The sequence below is a fragment of the Zonotrichia leucophrys genome, chromosome 1A (genome assembly GCF_028769735.1).
Source record: "Zonotrichia leucophrys gambelii isolate GWCS_2022_RI chromosome 1A, RI_Zleu_2.0, whole genome shotgun sequence".
Taxonomy (NCBI): domain Eukaryota; kingdom Metazoa; phylum Chordata; class Aves; order Passeriformes; family Passerellidae; genus Zonotrichia; species Zonotrichia leucophrys.
Genome location: NC_088170.1, coordinates 11,479,412 through 11,497,035, shown reverse-complemented (window position 1 = coordinate 11,497,035; position 17,624 = coordinate 11,479,412). Strand labels below are relative to the sequence as shown.

Below are 17,624 nucleotides of genomic sequence, written 5' to 3'. Positions count from 1 at the left end.
GAGACGTATCAAAATCCACATTTGTGGATTTTGGTCACAGGGAACCACTACATTTTTTCTAAACATCTCCATCTCTTTTTAACTTAAGTGGGTTTAATGTTTTTTCTCCTCCTCTAGTATAAAGACTAAAATTCAGCACAAGAAGAGCAGGAATTTGAACTGAGCTAAGATTTGTTTCTGTACCAACGGCTATCTAGCCAAGGAGTTCCCCTGCACAGGAATTTGTGAAAGGAAGCCAGTTATCCCAGTCATAGCCTGAAACTGGAGCAGGCAGGGAGGTTGCAGAGAGATTGGAATCAGGCAAGGAGCAAAGCACAAGAGACTGGCTGGAGCTCCTTGTTGCAATAGTGGGAATTATTTACAAAGAGACCACATATTAGCAGCAAAGTTACAAGAGCTGGAATTGAGATGTTTCCTTTTCTAGAGACTGAACTACAAAGAAAAGGAGTTTGTCTTCCAAGACTCACCACATCTAAGAGGTTTACAGCATGTCCTTTTTGAGGACTAGCAGGAAGGGCTGCAGCTGGCTTGGATTTTTCCTCTGCTGCTACCTCTTCTGCTTTGGAGGGTTTCAGCATTCCTCTCCAGTTGCCTGTTCCAGACTCCTGAGGTGCATCTGCTCCTACAGCAGGATTCTGCACAAACAGCACATTGAAAAAACATGGCAGAATTAGAACTTGGCCACTACAGAGAAGCATCTAATCAAATCACTACAGCTAAAACTCACTAAAAACAAGATTTTCATAGGTATATTCCATCATTCTGTTCTTCCCATTCCCCACATTTATTGTCCCTTCGCTGGTTACAGCTCACAAAAGGTACCAGTAAAATGAAAGCTTTTAAAACTCATACTGTCCCTAATAAAGGGTGTGAAAATGTCTCACTTGGAGAAGTTCCACAGCATTTTAAGGGTCTACAAACCACTTCTGAAATATGGGGCGGTCTTTCTAAGTTATTTGGCTGTGACCACACATCCTATACTATCAGGATGATTCTGAAAATGTATTTTGAAGATCACCACCGCTCTTGCAATACTTGAATTTAAATACTTCAGGTTTTATTTAAATACAAACTTAAGCTTGTTACAGTAACACCTAAAAAAGATGCACATTTCTGTTCTGAGGTAGCACAGCTATGATCATATTTATGGAAGGCTTTTTTATAACAAATCAAAACAAAAATCTTCATCCTCTCAAAGTTCAGAGAGAGAAGAGAAAAAGATCAGAGATTCTGGGAGTTCCAGACAAAGAATAACTCATGAATCTTCTGAGAAAAAGATGTCAAACATTAGAAATCTGTCCAACATTAGAAATCTAACTGTCAAACATAAGAAATCACTGAACAAAAGAAATATTAGTGGATGGTATCCACCATCTATTAATTAGTATTAAAAAACCCAAAGTTTATTTTTATGTTGAATAGGGGCAATTTTTATTTTATTTTACCTTTCCACAAGCCTAATATCTCTTCTATTTACTCTGTGCTTTGAAATCTAGTCCTGTTTGAAAAAGGTCATTCAAGGTTTTGTACTTGTCTTGCTTCAGGTATAGGAGAAAAAAAGCTAAATTTATCTATTGTGTTCACAATGAAACACTACTGGTTGATCTTAAATCTAAAAAAAAAAAGTGAGAAACAAAGCATAGCAAGTAGAATACCAGCAGCAGCATACAGGAAGAAACTCAGCTAAGCTGTGCACATCAAAAATTTTATTTAAATTGCTCAGAGGCATTGTACAACACACTAGGAATTCAAATCAAACTCTGCTAATAAGAGAAAATTATTGTTCAGGAAAGCTCCACTGCATCATTTCTGACTGCAAGACAGCTGCTCAAAATGACAAAAATGCCACTCTTCATTCTGCACTGCTGTGGAGCCTGCTCTACCTCCAAAGCAGTTTCAGAAACAAAGCCACACAAGAGAGTGTGAAATGTATCACCCCACAGAGGACAGGGTTTATGGGAAATGCAAACCAAATCTGGCAGCTTCCTGCTGCTTCCTAAGTCACAACACTATTTTCATGGTGGCTCTTGGTTTCTTTTTAAATTTTGCAGCATATCAAACAAAACCTCTAGAACACTGATTAAAATAATAGTTAAAATTCTACTATTTACTAGTAGAACCACTTTGCTCAGGACAGAAATGGAAGCTTTGCATTTACATCTGAATGTGCAATAAAGCAGAAAGCCTGAGTTCCCCTGGTACTCCTAATACACAAACTTGTGACTGTCCATCTTTTCTGACTCCTAGCAAGAGCAATTAGCAGAAAAGCCTTCAGAGGAATGTTATTTTAACACATGAGACAGCAGACCTAACATGTAAAACACTGCAGAGCACATTTCACAAATATAAGTAAACCAGGGATTCAACAATTATATGAAACAACACAAAGGAGGTTCAGTTTGAACAAAGCCTGTAAAGATTCCCTGCAGGAAGCAGGAAACTCACATTTTAGATTATCTTCTGTCCTCCTTCTTTAACTGTCAACACATTAAAAACATGCAGTTTAACAGCCATGCTGAAGACTTTTAATTACAGTACTGTTGCACCCAACAATCTATGGACAGTTTGAGGTAAATTAGGTGCATATTTGCACCCCAACATATTGCAAAACAAGAGTTCAAAGAGAAAGCAGTGACTTGGCCACCTCATGGCATGTCTTGACATGCCACTGTACATAAAACCAGTAGTGCCAAGTAATCCACACTGGGGAGGACATCCAGACTGGGTAGGACACACTGTTGGTGACAGAACACCAGGGACAAACTGCTTTCCTTACACCTGGGGTGCACAACAGAAACGTGCATGCAGTGCTTAGAGGAGAAATCAAGACAGACCTTGCCATCAGCCTCAGCAGAAGCAGCAGTAACAGTCTCCTGGGAAGCAGGTGCCAATGCACCTGGAGCTTTAGTAGACTAAGGAAGGTAAAAAATGCAGGGAGAGGGAAAAAAAAAATTCAACTGAAGACCACCAAATTTACCTAGCAAATTGTAAACACTTTTACCTACTAGCATCTTTCAAAATCCAGAAAAGAAATATTTTGAATTTGCAAGAAAAAAAAGTAATAGAAGCAGAAAAAAAGAAGAAAAAAAGAAGAAAGAAGAGAGAAAAAAAAAGAAAAATAAAAGCATCTCCAAGACAGTTATTTTGGATTATCTGACCTTCAATTTCATTTAAGCTCCTACACTGATGATTTAACTATGAAATCAACAAAATGAAGGATCAAAGAGCACTGAAAGCAATCTCTAGACAGCTACCTTAAATTTCCAGTTCATCCATCAGTTGTCTTAGACTGATTAAAGGCAACAGTATTATATCTACTCTGGGACTCTGTCTCACTTTTTAAGGTAATGAACTTAGTGAGCAGATTTCCATCAGCTGTAGAAACTCCTGTTACAACCTCACAAGGATTCTAAACTATGGTCTCTGTCTTTGAATTCTTAATAATTCACATAGTATTAAATAACTGTCTAAAATTCCAGCTTGTTGTCAGACTGTTCTTTTCTACAGCCAGACTGTTTTCCATGACATTTGGTTGGTTTTCCCACTCCTGTCACTGCACTAATCCCAAAACCTGATACAGTTAAGCAAGCTCCAGAGACAGAATACATGAACAACTGAAAGTGTCAACTCCAACATCTGCTCCCAGAGAAAGTAAGACTGCAATAAACTGCAGTTTTAAGAGTGACTTAACAAAAACCAACCACAGGTCACTATGTTGGCACTGGACATTTGAAATCACTTGTTTATCTTTTGAAATCAGTGTGTCTCAGCTACAAATTTAAGCATGAAAGTTCTGAGTCCATCTTCAACATCTGCAGGCATTTTACACCTTACCTGAGATGACAAAATTCAAGTAATAAGTGTATTATTACATTTATAGACAAGTCTTCTGAAATACCAGATTTAAAACCTCCCACAAATTGCATCTTTAAGAAAATTATAGAAGAAAAAAAAGAAAAGAAAATTATATTCCGCTTCTATCTTATGAAACTGAAAAGAAAAAACTTAATACCTGGAAGCTCCCAAGACTGTTACTAGAGCAGCATATGAAAATTTCCAATACTTGGATTGGATCTAGGAGAATGCATTCAGCTTTATGTAAAAAACAAAATCAAACATTTACCTACCTTGTCCCGTGGCACAGCAGAAGGCAGCTCCCGGGTTAACCTGTTCCGCCTTTGCTCCTTTAAAAACAATCCAGCAAGACCTCAGTTATGTATTACTGTGGATCAACACACAGGCAAGAGCCACATTTTACAGATGACTTCCATTTCAGACACAAATATGAGTAACTTCATCTCATCCAGGGCCATGCTAATACTGTGGTCTATGAAACCCTTGATTATTTGGATGCTTTGATTACCTGGTCAAAACTAAATTCTCAGTATAAGAAGTTTTGCAAAGTTATTTTGCACCACACTCCCTAATCAAAACCTAAGCCTTTAAAAAACAATATCAGAGCTCCACAATTTGGCTCACCACAGATAGCCTACAGCCCTCATTAAGCTGTAAATCCTCCAAGTCTAAAGGATTTGATTCTGTGGCCAGCACATGATTAGCCCAAAATGAAGGAGGTGGCAGAATTTGATTCACAGAAAAATAGAATTTGAAGCAATTAGGACAAAGAAATGTCTGATTTTGCTTGAAATTAATAACTGATTGTCCACTGAATAAGGCTTGGGTTTACATGGTTTGGTTCTTTAAAAATGTCAATGTCCTGTTGAGGAAAACATTAGGAAAGAACTACTTTAAGTAACAAGATGATACAAATTTCTATGTTCAGCTTCACAAAGTCTTAATTTCTGTATTCGTGGCAGTTTCCATTCACATTGTTTTTGAACTAGATTAAAGAGCAATCTACCCAGTCAAACTCAAAAGCATACCTAGTCAGTACAGAATATATGTAGAGAAGGAAGAAATTTTATAGATTATAGAAGAAATTGCATGGAGTAGAAATTTTAATGTAAGCATTTAAAAAAGAAACACTACAAGAGCATGTAGTGACATGACAAGGGGGAATGGCTTCAAACTGAAAGAATGTTTAAATTATATATTCCATAGAAAGAAATTCTTTACTGTGAAGGTGGTGAGGCACTGGCACAGGCTGCCCAGAGAAGCTGTGGCTGCCCCATCCCTGGAAGTGTCCAAGGCCAGGTTGGATGGGGCTCTGAGCAACCTGGTCTAGAGGAATGTGTCCCTGCATAAGGCAGGAGGGTTGGAATGAGATTACCTTCCAAGCCATTCCATGAGTCTGTGATGAATCAAAATGTGTTGGATAAACACAAGGGTATTAATGAGCTCTAATTAATGAGACTGCAAAAACACCAGATTGATTCTTCCAATCTCACAGAGCAGATTGGTTGTTGAACTGCTTCCATAGGATGATGGCAGCAACAAGTATTATCAGCTTTGGACTTGAAAAACACAAGATTACTGATGTGAGACTGAGGGAGAGAATGTCTCAGGGAGGCTGAAGTGTGGTAACACAGAGATTCAAGAACAAAACCAAAAGCAAGCAGAAATTACAACCTGAACAGAGGAAACAATACTTGTATTATATTTTCACAAATGAGAGGAACATTATTGATACATTGTGTCAAAGACAAAATGCAGTTTCATCAACATGAACACACAATTACATATTTAAATTTTGCCTTAAAAAATTTCATTTCATAGGCAATATTTAATTAGATGCCCATCTTATTTTCCAAACAGAATCCTTTCAGTGAAGTATCAACCAGTGATCCTAAATGTAACATGCAATAAAAATTAACAAATCCACAGATCATTAGTGTATACACCATATTCATAATTCATCACATTTCTCATGCCTCAAAATGCAGAAATGTGCTTCAAGGAAAGAAGCACATTTTATTGTTATTTTATGAATTTCACCTTTACTTAAAGAGGCCGGAAACTTTTTAAGAGAACATCATTTCTTACCTCTATGTTGTTATTCATTAACCCACAGGCATCAGCAAAGTCTGGATGTTTGGTATTGATATAAGCTAACTCAATGGCCACCAGATTATGAACCTGCAATGCAAAATATTCCCAGATCAAAAATTCAGGGAGTAAACCTAATGCCAGTGCAGAGCAATGACCTACAATGCTGGCAAGCACAGCATTTTACTGTTACTGTGTTATTTTTTGTCTTTTGCCCACTTTGTTGGCTGTTTGGTAAAAGGAAAAATCACTAAGCCTTGTGTTCATGTTCATTGCCATACTCTGAAGATAAAAAAGGGGCAATAGGCATGGTTTTACTAATTGTTTATCTAGATTTGCCCATAGCAAAAGACCACAGAGCCACAAACCACCTACAATATGTGAACCAGGGGGAGATGGTTCACTGTGAGGGACAGTGAGTATAAAAAGCAATTTTTGCTTTTCACATCAAATGCAGAGTCAAATACTGAAACACTCTTTACTGCCCAACAGGCAGTCCAATTGAGATTTTAATATTAAAACATTTATTTAAAGGTACAAGTTGAACTTTTAGTTTTCACTAGGTAAGGGGCATTACAAGCCTCTGAAACACACAGAATAAGGATTGCAATTTAATTTTCATCACTGCATCCCAAACTCTACAGTATTTGCACAGCTTCTGTTACAAGGGATGGAAATAACCTATATGAGAAAGACTAGATGATGCTAAATTGAAATTTTGTAGAATTCTTCTTGGGAAATTGAAACATAGGGGACAACATGCTTAACCCTAACCCCATCCCTTTGTTTTATATGTATCCATAATATAGAAGAGTGCATACATATTAAATGTGTACACATCAAAATGCGTACATATTAAATAACTATCAATTTAACAAATCAGTTAAGATTCCTTTAATAACTTGGGTTCCTGTGCTAACAGAAACATCAAGACTTCAGAAAACATGCACTTCTACCAGCAAAATTACAGTAGATGGAAACTTACCATTTCATTCGTGACAGGAAGTCTCCTACGCAGAAGACAGGTTACTACTTCAACTATGGCATCGTGCAATTTAGGAAACCTCAGTAATTCCTAAAAACAAACCCAAGTTTCACTGGTGAGACTTCCAGAAGTTTTTAAGCAAGTAATCACACACACCCACACATACATGCCATGATTACAATCCCAGCTGTAGAGCATGTATTTTTACCTGTGTACTGTAATTACTACAGTGCTGGATAATCCTCTGCATTTCCTCGTGAACCAGCTCCACACAGCGCAAGCTCGGTTCTTCCAAACGTTTGATTTGCCTTTTTACCAGCAACTCAAAGGAAACCTCAGGAACAAACAAGGCAGGACGGGGACCCTGGTTCAAAAGGAGGGGAAAAGCTGCTAAATTGTGTATAAAACATGATGCATTTCTAAGAAGTAGTATTTAATGAGGCCCAGAATAAAGCAGGTCACAGTGATACTCAGAACAAATCTCAAGTATATGTAAAAATAAAAGATGTAAGTTCCCATCTTTAAGACAAAATGTATTAAACAATGATTAACTAGCATTCTTCTAGAATCTTAGAGGTTTCTACCTACTCATGTCACTTTAGGCTTACAAATCTCAACAATGCTTTTTGAGGATCCACATTTTGATGAAATCTATTATAAAGGAAAGACATTTTCTTTCTAATTTCAGAGAGAGACACTGTCATTATTTATTGGACAGTCATGGGCATCTAATGCCATACAAACAAGATAGGTGGGTTTCAGTGTTTGGAGTAATTTCACTTATGACCAATGCTTAGCTACACATACAACATTTTTTACCTGAAATATGACATCTTTCCTGTTACTAAATCCTGTTTTTACATTTTACATTTACAGGAGGATGATAACATACACACAGATCATTCTAATGGAGTACTCATGCTCCAAGACCATGCAGAAACCTGCCTGTCTGTCTACACACAACAGACACAGTAGAAAAGCAGACTGACATGTCTGACATCCAAAGTCAAGCTTGAAGGAGTGAACATTTTATTAAATTCTGCAAAATTTAAAGGTGGCCTTACTCTGTTAATTCTCAGCAACACCAATTCCCATATTAGCAAGAAACCAAATCTGTCAGGAAAACACTGAACCATCTCAAATCTATGCCTCTTATATAGAATTAAACCTTAGCTTCCTATCTAACATACAGCCACAACACTCAGAAATACAGAAGAACACTCACAGTGGCATTTCTAATGGCAGTCAGAATGTCAATTGTGTTAAGGCCACCCAGAGGGTCAACAGATTCTAAAGTTCTTCCAAAAGTCTCATGAAAAATATAACAGATTCTGGCTCCACCACATCTGAAAGAAGAAAATAACAACTGAAGTAGCAAATAAGAAGGAGAAAGGTTTTCAATGAGAGCTTTCTTACAGTTGCTTGGATTCAAACTTTTTTGAGTATGTTATGGTCCAGTGTAGTAATTTTGCCAGTGAGAGCCAGCAAGAGCCACTGGGTCAACCAAACCACTCAGTCAATATTCCAGGAAAACACTTGTACTTACAGCTCTGAAGTCTCTATGTATTTTGCTGTTCCTTCAATAGTATTACAATATTCTGTGGCAAATTTGGTGATCAGCTGCAATAAAGTAGCACTTTTGTCTTCAACAGGTTCCCCATAGCTGTTCAGTAGAGATTGGTACTGGGCAGCTAAAACATTAATTCTGGTTTTCAGTTCTGGCAAGCAATCCCTGATATGATGCATCAGCAATCTGAAAATAGAAAACAGTCCCTTATTAGAAGGGAGGAAAAGTTTCAGCTTTATCATCTTCATCAAAACAGAGATGAGACACAAAATAACCACCAAAGGAAAACACTTGGGAAAACTAAAGTAAATTCAGAAATTTAGAGAACCAGAGTTTGCAACCAGAGTTTTCTTTAATGCATTACTGTACAGCACCAAAAGAGACACTAAGAAAGAGTACAAAGAAAGGTGTGCACAGATGTGTAAACCATCAGCTTATGTCTTCAAGGAATACCTGTTCAGTGTTCTAGCAAGATACTTGGTTCCATTTCGATTGGCAAGGGAAGGATATTTCTTTTGGAGAAACCCATACTCATCACGAATGGAATCAGCCACACTCTTCTTATTGTTAATATCCAACTGACTCCTGAAGGGAAAAGGCAGAGTTACACACTAGTTACTGCATGCAAAGTAAAAGTAAGTTACACTTCTGCTTGTCTGGACAGAATATTTAACAACTTGGTTATGCTTTATACACATAACTCACCATCCTTAGACTCTAAAGGTTTTTATTTGTTTCTCCAGGCAGCATAGTCAACAAATCTGTATTGGTAGCAGCTATACACAGAGTAAGCAATGCTCTTACCAAAACTACATGAGATTTGACCTAAGTAAGGTAAAAAAATACAGCAAACAGTTCCACAGTCATATGCATTTAGGACTAATATACACAGGACCTGTGCTGGATCAGAGCTAATGTGAACAGCTGACCAGAGGCACCTCTCAAGCTGAAGGACAACAGCAGAAGTGGTGACACTAAAGTTCTTCTAGAAGTGTCTCTACTCCCGTCTGCATTAGCAATTGGTTGAGTGGAAGAACAAAGGCTTTGAGAAGTGAGCAACAAGTTTCTCACTTGCTTATTCAGAAGTGCATTTCAACATTGTCACCTTATTTTTAAGACTATATTCATGGTTTAAAAAGCAGAAGCATTACTTCATATTAACAGAGTTTTAAAAATAGCACCAATGTGCCCACACAGACCTATTCACTACTCCAATGATGCCAAGTTTGACTGGAATCACTCTTCCCATGAGCACATCCATAGCATCAGTGCCAGCATCCATGAGATCCAGCTTTGTGATAACAGCAAGGGTTCTTCGACCTACCAAAAGGAAAACACTCACAGGGATGTTCTGATTTCATCAGAGTACCTAAAACTCATAATTCAGCAAATGGAGAATTAGTGACCTAAATTCATTAAATAGGGAAACACTGCCCATCTAAACCAGTAGGTTAACACACATAGGATTTGTCTGGGACCTCAATATTTCCTGAGCTCCTGGTCTGAAAATAAATGTGGCAAGTACATTTTCTTTAAAATATAACACACTTTTTGAGTCTAAAAAAATAAATCAGCAACTCAGTAAAATCAGGAAGTTCTTGGGTCTTGAAATCTTCCTGTGAGTGTAGTTACTTTAGTACTGTAGGTTCTCACTACACAGTATTAATCCTGCAGAACCTGCAACATGATCTGCCACTCCAGACCTTTAAGTTTCAGAATTTTGGGAAGTGATCCAAAGACACTGTCGATCATTTTTACAGGAGTAAAATAAAAGGGATATCTTGAACCAGGACAGTTTAACTGAGCTGACTGCCAGAAGAGGTTTTCCCTCAAGGTTATGTGACAGACAAGTCAAAGCAGACTTGAAGTTTGAAAACAATGAAGAAATGTTACATTTTATGGAAAGAAAAGTTTGAGGGTACCAACACTAAATTTTAGCCTAATTTCTGTGTGTTTATTTTCCAAGTGTATTAATCCATGTTCTTTCAAATCACACAATGCCATTTGTTAGTCATTGCACTGACAGCACTTTGCAAAAGCAAGAAGCAGGCAGCCAGTAGCTTCAGATCTGTTTCAAAGTCCTTAGGTAAATATAAAATTATAATCTTATTCCATTAAATCAGTGAGTTCTCCGACATAAATACAGGGCACAGAATTCATCTTATCCTTACTAGAAGTCACTAAACTAACAGCTAGACAGTCAATTACTTAGCTGGGGGTGGCACATTTTCTCTACCAAAGGAAACAATGTTGGACAACAAAGCATGAAGCTGCCCTAAAAGACCACTGTGAACTAGTAAAACTCTGAAAACCCCCAGCATTCTTAACATTATTTTGCTGCTGTGGAAATAGAAGTGACTCAATGACTATTAGAATAGTTACTTGGCCTGCTGGCAAGCCAGAAATCTATCAGTTATTGATTCATCCCAGCATTCTCTTGAGCTGCAGAGACTGCAGCAAGAAGTCTTTAAGCAAATACTAAACTTATATTTCCTAGGAAATGTGGTGACATTTACTTTTCTTACTATATTTTGCTCAAGCAACCTCAGTTTATTTTAGGATTGAGTTTCAAAAAGCAGTTGAATTACAGCATCCAGCTAGCCTTGGTGCTCACCATCTGGATCCACCTCCCGAGCTATTTTCAGGGCTTCAGAAGTGGCCATGTCTGTGTTGGCAGCTGTGACTGCCAGGATAATGGAATTGGGGTTGCTGATGAACTGCAGGATGAGCTCTCTTATTTGAAGTTCAATGTCTTTAGGCTGATCACCAACAGGCACCTAGAGAAAAAACCAAGAGGGAACTGTTCAAAATTGTGTCTTTATGCCTGCATGAGTTTTGGTGTCCAAGAACCACGTGCACAACTGGCAGAGTGGGGTGGGGATGTGAGCATGGGCAGGGAAGGAAGTAATCTTGTCATCTTCATGTCTCACAAAATTATTCCATATATAACCTGAACAAGAAGGATCTGAACATTTCTCTTAGGATATCCTCACTTTATACAGCCTCTTACACAAAATACACACAGCCAATCCTGGAGAAGCAATGTGGAGGAGACTTTCCAAGTTGTCATATATTCATCCATCTGCAGGTACAGCTCTGAGACCTGGAGCGCTACCTCCTCTATGGAAAGGAACATGCAGCCCACACACCTACCATCACTTTTATGTAGAAAGAGGAAAAACATCAGCAAATCTATCTCTGACATCAGCAAAGTGCAGCAGAAGCCCAAATCTTACCCCGGAAGACAGTGACATGTCACATTTACATAACACTACCTAACCCCAGGAAAGCAGTTTAACAAGCAATGCAGAACCATGGCAAAGAGTGAACAGGCACACCTTGTTCAAAAATACACACTGAGTCAGCAGAGGAGCATGCTGCACCTTACCTTTGTCATTCCAGGTAAGTCCACAAGAGTCAGATTTACAACATTAGCTGAAAAAATCTTAAGATGAATGGGTTCAGGGCTGATCCCCTAGAAATACATTAATAAGAAGTAATAATTACTGGCCTGGATTATTTAAATTCATCACAAGAAAATCCAAAGGCTGTAGATTCATACTACAAAGACTTTCTTTCACCACATACCTTAAAACACACAGCAAGGAAAAAAAGCCAACCATCTGTCAGCCAATTCTTTTGTCTCTGTCAGCTGCCAGTTTTATAATTACATAAAGGCAGGTATGTAGAAAAACTAAAGCAAGTTTAACTGAAAGTTTATTTTTTGTACTTTTATTACAGAATCTTGAAGTAAAGCAACAATTCTCTCTCTTTCAGCTGAAGTAATTGTTCTCATGAACACAGTGAAAAAAATCTCAAGATAGCAAGAAGTATTCCCATGTTCTTCATTAGAACAGTTAAGTGCTTTTCACTCCTGGGTGTTGAAACTCTTTAAGAAAGGTTTAAGCAGCAAGAAAATCAATAGCAAGACAACAGATGGACAGGACAGGATTTACCTTATTGTTTCCTGAAATCCTCTCTGTTTCATTTTCTATTTCCTGACGAATTTCATCAAAATCTGTATAGATCTGAAGGAAGAAAAAAAAGTTTAAAAATCAAAGACAGCATTCACTTACTTAACTGCAAAATAATGTTCTCCAATGAATGGTGAAAACCTCTCTAAGTATACAGAATATTTAAAAAAACATGTAAGAATTACTAGTAGTCCTTTAATTGATGTAAACAGGAATGATCAGTGCTAAGAATTACAGAAATTGGTATTTAATCTGTTGACTAATTCTGTGAGATGGCAGTTATTAGCACTTATGACCAATGTCAGCCACAAGTTGTTAATTTGTGTCCACCTACAGAGAATTCCAAATACTTAATTCCATTCTGAGTCTAGTTATAATCCTTTGAAGTTAATAAGCAACATGTAGCCTAAACCCCTTCTCATCCTGAAGAGGACAAAGGGCAGTTTCATATTCAAATTTTTCCACTCTTGTAAAAACTCTTCTCCTGCCACCAACCAAAAAAGGTTAGCACAGAGCTGTCCTTCCACTGATTCCCTCTATATTCCTCTCTAACTTCACTTCAACTTCTAGCATTGCCTAGAATGTGAGAAAATCACTTTAAAATAATAAACACTCGTATCATTTATCTGCCAACAAAAATATGACTGTCTTCAAGCAAGAATTAAGCTTTGGCTCTTCCTGAGGTGCTGGGTCATCTCAGTTTGTGCTCCTTCACCCTGATGCACATGAGGCCCTTTTTCCTTCTCACAGCTTTCTAACAAACCTTTGAAGTAGCCAATTCTTCAATGGACTGAAATGACTTCTGCTTACACCTTGTCCTGTGACATCCATTCTAATTTTGGCAATGCACAAAATAGAATAAACAACAAAATAACCCAAAAAGGACTATGAGAACTCAGCAGAATCAACGACCCACATAACAGATATTTTAACATTTTATGTTTTCAAAAGTTTTCTACTCATGAAAAGCAAAACACAAAATCTTCAATACTCTGCCATAATAGTACAGCAGGTACAATAATACCAATAAACATCTTCTCTTCAGGAAAGTCAAGGGAAGAGATAACAGAATGAAGTATATATCTGTTAACATATTTAGGACACTGCTACTTCATCAAGAGAGTAAACATACCTTATTTTTGGTATGAAGAAATTTACCCCATTCTGCAGCATCTACCTCTGAAAACAAAAATGGATACATGAGAAAAAAAAGTAGATTATTCACTAACATTTTTTCCAAGGCCTGGTCATTGAAAACTATGAGATTTTTTTTTTCAAGCAGCAAAATAAAAATTAGTTAGCTTTCTACAATTAGGTGTTAAATAGCTCAGTATAAATAGATTTATGATTCTGTCTACTGAAGCACTGCACCTCACTACTATGTCTAATTTGTCTCACACAAGGTCCACCTTGCTACCTATGACTGAGCTCATTATTTTTCTATCCTGCCATCTTTCAGAAATGGTCTTGTTCACTAAATATCAGCTTGTAACAGAAAACAAAAGAATTATTAGCAATAGCTTAAAAACCTGGGAAAGAAAAGGCTAGCCTTTAGCATCTTTTTTTCTAAACCATGCAAGTGAGATCAAATTACAGCTGAAAGAAAAAGTTAGAAAAACCTGTAGAACTAAAAGCAAGCAAACGGAAAATACATAAGAATTCTGCGTAACGAAGAAGCCTTAGGAGAACATGTCTCTTCCCAAATCTGTCAAGGACCAAACATGCTCACTCTTGTCAGTCACCACTGAGGTCCAGAATTACTTGGGGACTATGCAAGAGCAGTCCCAGAAACAGCAAAGGAGGTTTTGTTCAATTCCTGCTTTGTAGCACAGGCAGCAATTTGAGTCACACTGCAAGATATTCACATTTTTACTATTAGGTTTCCAAGTAGTAGAGGCAAGTTCCATTTCCAATTTTTGGAGTTATTTCCTCTGAGCTCCCTGACACAACAACCTCCTCTACAAGAACTGTCTACAAGAAATCTGGCCCTTTGGAAAACACATGGTTTACCTACAATCAAGTAATCTTTCCAAACATCTTTTTCACTTAAGTTGAAATTTAAGAAAGTTGATCGAAGTTTTTTTTAAGGATTTGGGAATTAAAAGTGCAGGAAGTTCTATGAAGCAGCAACAGCACAGAAGAAAAGCAAAAATTATCTCATTCTAATGCAACAAGGTCAGAAAACTGAAAATCAATCAGATCACAAGACAGCAAAATAATCACCAGAGTAGCTGAAGTGTAAAAGGAAAAGTGTAATCAATCAACAATCAATCATGTGGCATGAAATGTATGTGATTAGTGTAGATAAGCATGCACTTCAGGTGTAGGGAGAAAAAGCAAGTGGATAAAGGCAACCTTTAGCAAGGTGTCTTGAATTTTTCCATGTAGCAGGGTCTGCAGTTAAAGAGAAACAGCATTGAAAGGTGTTTAACATTTTTAATCATATTTAATATAGCATTTTATTCAGTTTCAGTACCAGATTCAATTACAAAGAGCACAAATGCATGCAGACAGATGTGCATGCTATTCTAGTATTGATGAGAGTGTGTAACATATTAGCAATATGCACAGAAATAAGACCTTAAACACATAGAAATGATGCCTATAAACCAGATATTCTATACAACAAAGCTGACTTAATGATGATTATTACTGCCATACACCTAATTCTAATAGCCCAATGTATTTTCTTATCTGAATACAGAAAACAGCACCACTGGGCTCCACAGAGCTGAACTTCTTTGGCAAAATATATTTCTCATAATTTACTCATAGGAAGAACCAGAAAGAGTAAAGAAACATTTATAATGTCATTGGAAGTAGTGTTACTGTATAGGAAGGAAATCTGATGCTGTGCATCAATACTTTTAAGACTCAATTAAAGAATAACATCAGTTCTGAGACAGATTTAAGAAGAGACAACATATGCATTATCCTTCTCAACTTATAATTTTTCAAAATAGTTATGGAAACTTCATTACAAAAAAACACCCAACTTCTTACTGAGGGACTGATGAATTTAAAACTCTATTTTCCTGTGATGTCTGGACAACACCCTGAAAGTACAAGCAGCACAACAAAATGGTAAAGATATTTTTGGTTTGGTTTGGTACAAAACTCAGATAGTACAACAATAATCAACTCATCTGTTTGAAAAGCCTATCTGGAGAGTTGATGTTTTGCTCAGTCAAAGGTGTGTGTATCATCAATAGAAATATGATTTTTATGGACTGGATCTGTTAAGGAAAAATTTTTAAAACCAAACTTTCATCCGTACTGTTTTGCACAAGAACAAGAAGGAACAAGAGCTATGGAGAAAACATCATCAGGAAAAAGCTTTTGTTTGTATTGGTTGGTAAATAGGCAAAATGACATACCAAAGTCTCCAAAGTAAGTGTAAAATTAAAGGGTTTCTCCATTCTAAGTTATTTAACAGGTTTTATTTACTGTTCAGAGGAAATAAAGTAAAATGCACATAGAGGAAGAAACTATAATGTGTTCAGTATTGTATTGCTCATCTCCTCTTGAAAATTAAATCTAAGGGAGTAAAGAGAGGCTTAAGCCAGGAAGAAAAATATACAGCAAGATACCCTGCATTTCAACTTGCTAACACCTATGGAAAAGTTTCCCAATAGTTCCAATTTAATGCAAAGGAGCTTTTAGGAAAGGAGGAAGGATTTGCATTTCTCTCAAGGTAACAATGCTCAAGGCAAGGAGAAAGTGTTTTAGCTAGCCTACATTTAGCAACCCACTTTTCTGGTTTCCACAAAGAATGTTTTTTTATCACTCATTTAACTGCTAAATCAGTCTTCCCTCAGTTACTGTTTGGAAGCTTTTCAGGGAATACCTTCAGAGGAATTTATCACCTGATTACACTAAAGATTAAATGCTAGATAAAGGTGGGACAAAATGACACTTTGGTCATGATGAAATCCAGTATTACACACTGTAAGAAATTACTAAAACAGCAGCCATTAAGAACAAACAGATCCTGCTTTTCCAAAAAAACCCCACCACATCTTGTGAATAAAGCAAGTCTATATTTTTCTGGTTTTCCATTTCCTGTAGTAAGACCTGCAAACCTTAATTAATTCCCAGGAAAAGCACATACATTACTTGACTTTTCTCAGGACTGCCCTCCAGCAAATTGTACTTGTTATGTCCTACTCTAGAACACTCCTTTAAGAAGCTCAATAAAATACAAAGATTGCTGACTTCAGTTACTCAGGTATCTCCTCTCTAAAGCAATAGAAATGTTATTCACTTCCAAAGGGAGAAGCTGCTGGGAGTCATAAAAGGCCACCACCACAGAGGATTTCCAGCAGCATGGCAATGAGAACTTCCCAAATACTACCTGTTGTACCATTTTTCCCATCCTTTACACCAACTAGACTGCAAGCACTTTTGGGTAAAGCTCTTCCTCTCTGGTGCTTCTACAAAGCCAAGCCCAGTGAAGCAGGCCACATGAGGGGTAAGAGATTCTCATCTGAAGTAGAGAGCAAAAGGCTAACGAAACAATGTTGATTTATCAAGCAATGGATCTGTATTAATTATTCCTGTGCTCTGGATCAATTCTGTCTGCTCAGAATTTGAACAATGTTCAGTTTCCTATCTTGGAACAAATGAAGAAAAGAAACCTTTAAGCATTTACTACTTGGCCACTGGTATGGTCTCTCTGAGTTTCCATTTCTGAACTACCATTATAGATCTTCACTGCACAGCCAATTTAATAATTCACAAGACCAGCCCAGTTCTCTGATAAGTGCTGCTTCTCTTGCAATTTGATCAGAGAACACCACAGTGTGGTATCATCACATCAAACACACCATATGTGCTGAATCACTAGAGGCCAACAATAAACAGCAAAAGCATGATGAGAACATTTCCTTCCCATCAAATTACACACATTCTCTGTAGAATATGCAGATCAGCCTGTTATAAAAATACAGAACTTCCCATTTAATGGAAAATTTATCTTTGGTATTTTCTGACTCTTATTTATTGCAGTGATCACAGTACAAAGGGTGTTACTTGTCCCTCCTTAAGTGAACAGCAGAGATGTCAAAAGTGCTTTGTGTTAAAAACTGGGAAGCTTTCTGGATGCCAACACTCCAGAGGTAAAATTAAAGCTTGTAAGAACTACAGAGTAGCA

At 37.2% G+C, this 17,624-nt stretch overlaps 1 protein-coding gene across 4 annotated transcripts in view; it reads right to left on the bottom strand.

Moving 5' to 3' along the window:
- DNM1L (dynamin 1 like) overlaps positions 1–17,624 on the bottom strand; it is a 36,095-nt gene that overhangs the window by 4,929 nt on the left and 13,542 nt on the right. The window contains exons 3-17 of one of the 4 annotated variants that reach the window (XM_064737722.1): positions 14,828–14,866; positions 13,605–13,651; positions 12,455–12,526; positions 11,887–11,973; positions 11,113–11,275; positions 9,698–9,818; positions 8,952–9,083; positions 8,478–8,684; positions 8,157–8,277; positions 7,140–7,295; positions 6,932–7,021; positions 5,944–6,036; positions 4,128–4,184; positions 2,835–2,912; positions 468–635 (exon numbers count right to left, since the gene is read on the bottom strand). In XM_064737722.1, coding sequence (XP_064593792.1) covers positions 468–635; positions 2,835–2,912; positions 4,128–4,184; positions 5,944–6,036; positions 6,932–7,021; positions 7,140–7,295; positions 8,157–8,277; positions 8,478–8,684; positions 8,952–9,083; positions 9,698–9,818; positions 11,113–11,275; positions 11,887–11,973; positions 12,455–12,526; positions 13,605–13,651; positions 14,828–14,866 — 1,631 coding nt within the window. The remainder of the gene's footprint in view (positions 1–467; positions 636–2,834; positions 2,913–4,127; positions 4,185–5,943; positions 6,037–6,931; positions 7,022–7,139; positions 7,296–8,156; positions 8,278–8,477; positions 8,685–8,951; positions 9,084–9,697; positions 9,819–11,112; positions 11,276–11,886; positions 11,974–12,454; positions 12,527–13,604; positions 13,652–14,827; positions 14,867–17,624) is intronic. The other 3 variants (XM_064737740.1, XM_064737732.1, XM_064737746.1) reach the window with 3 other exon arrangements.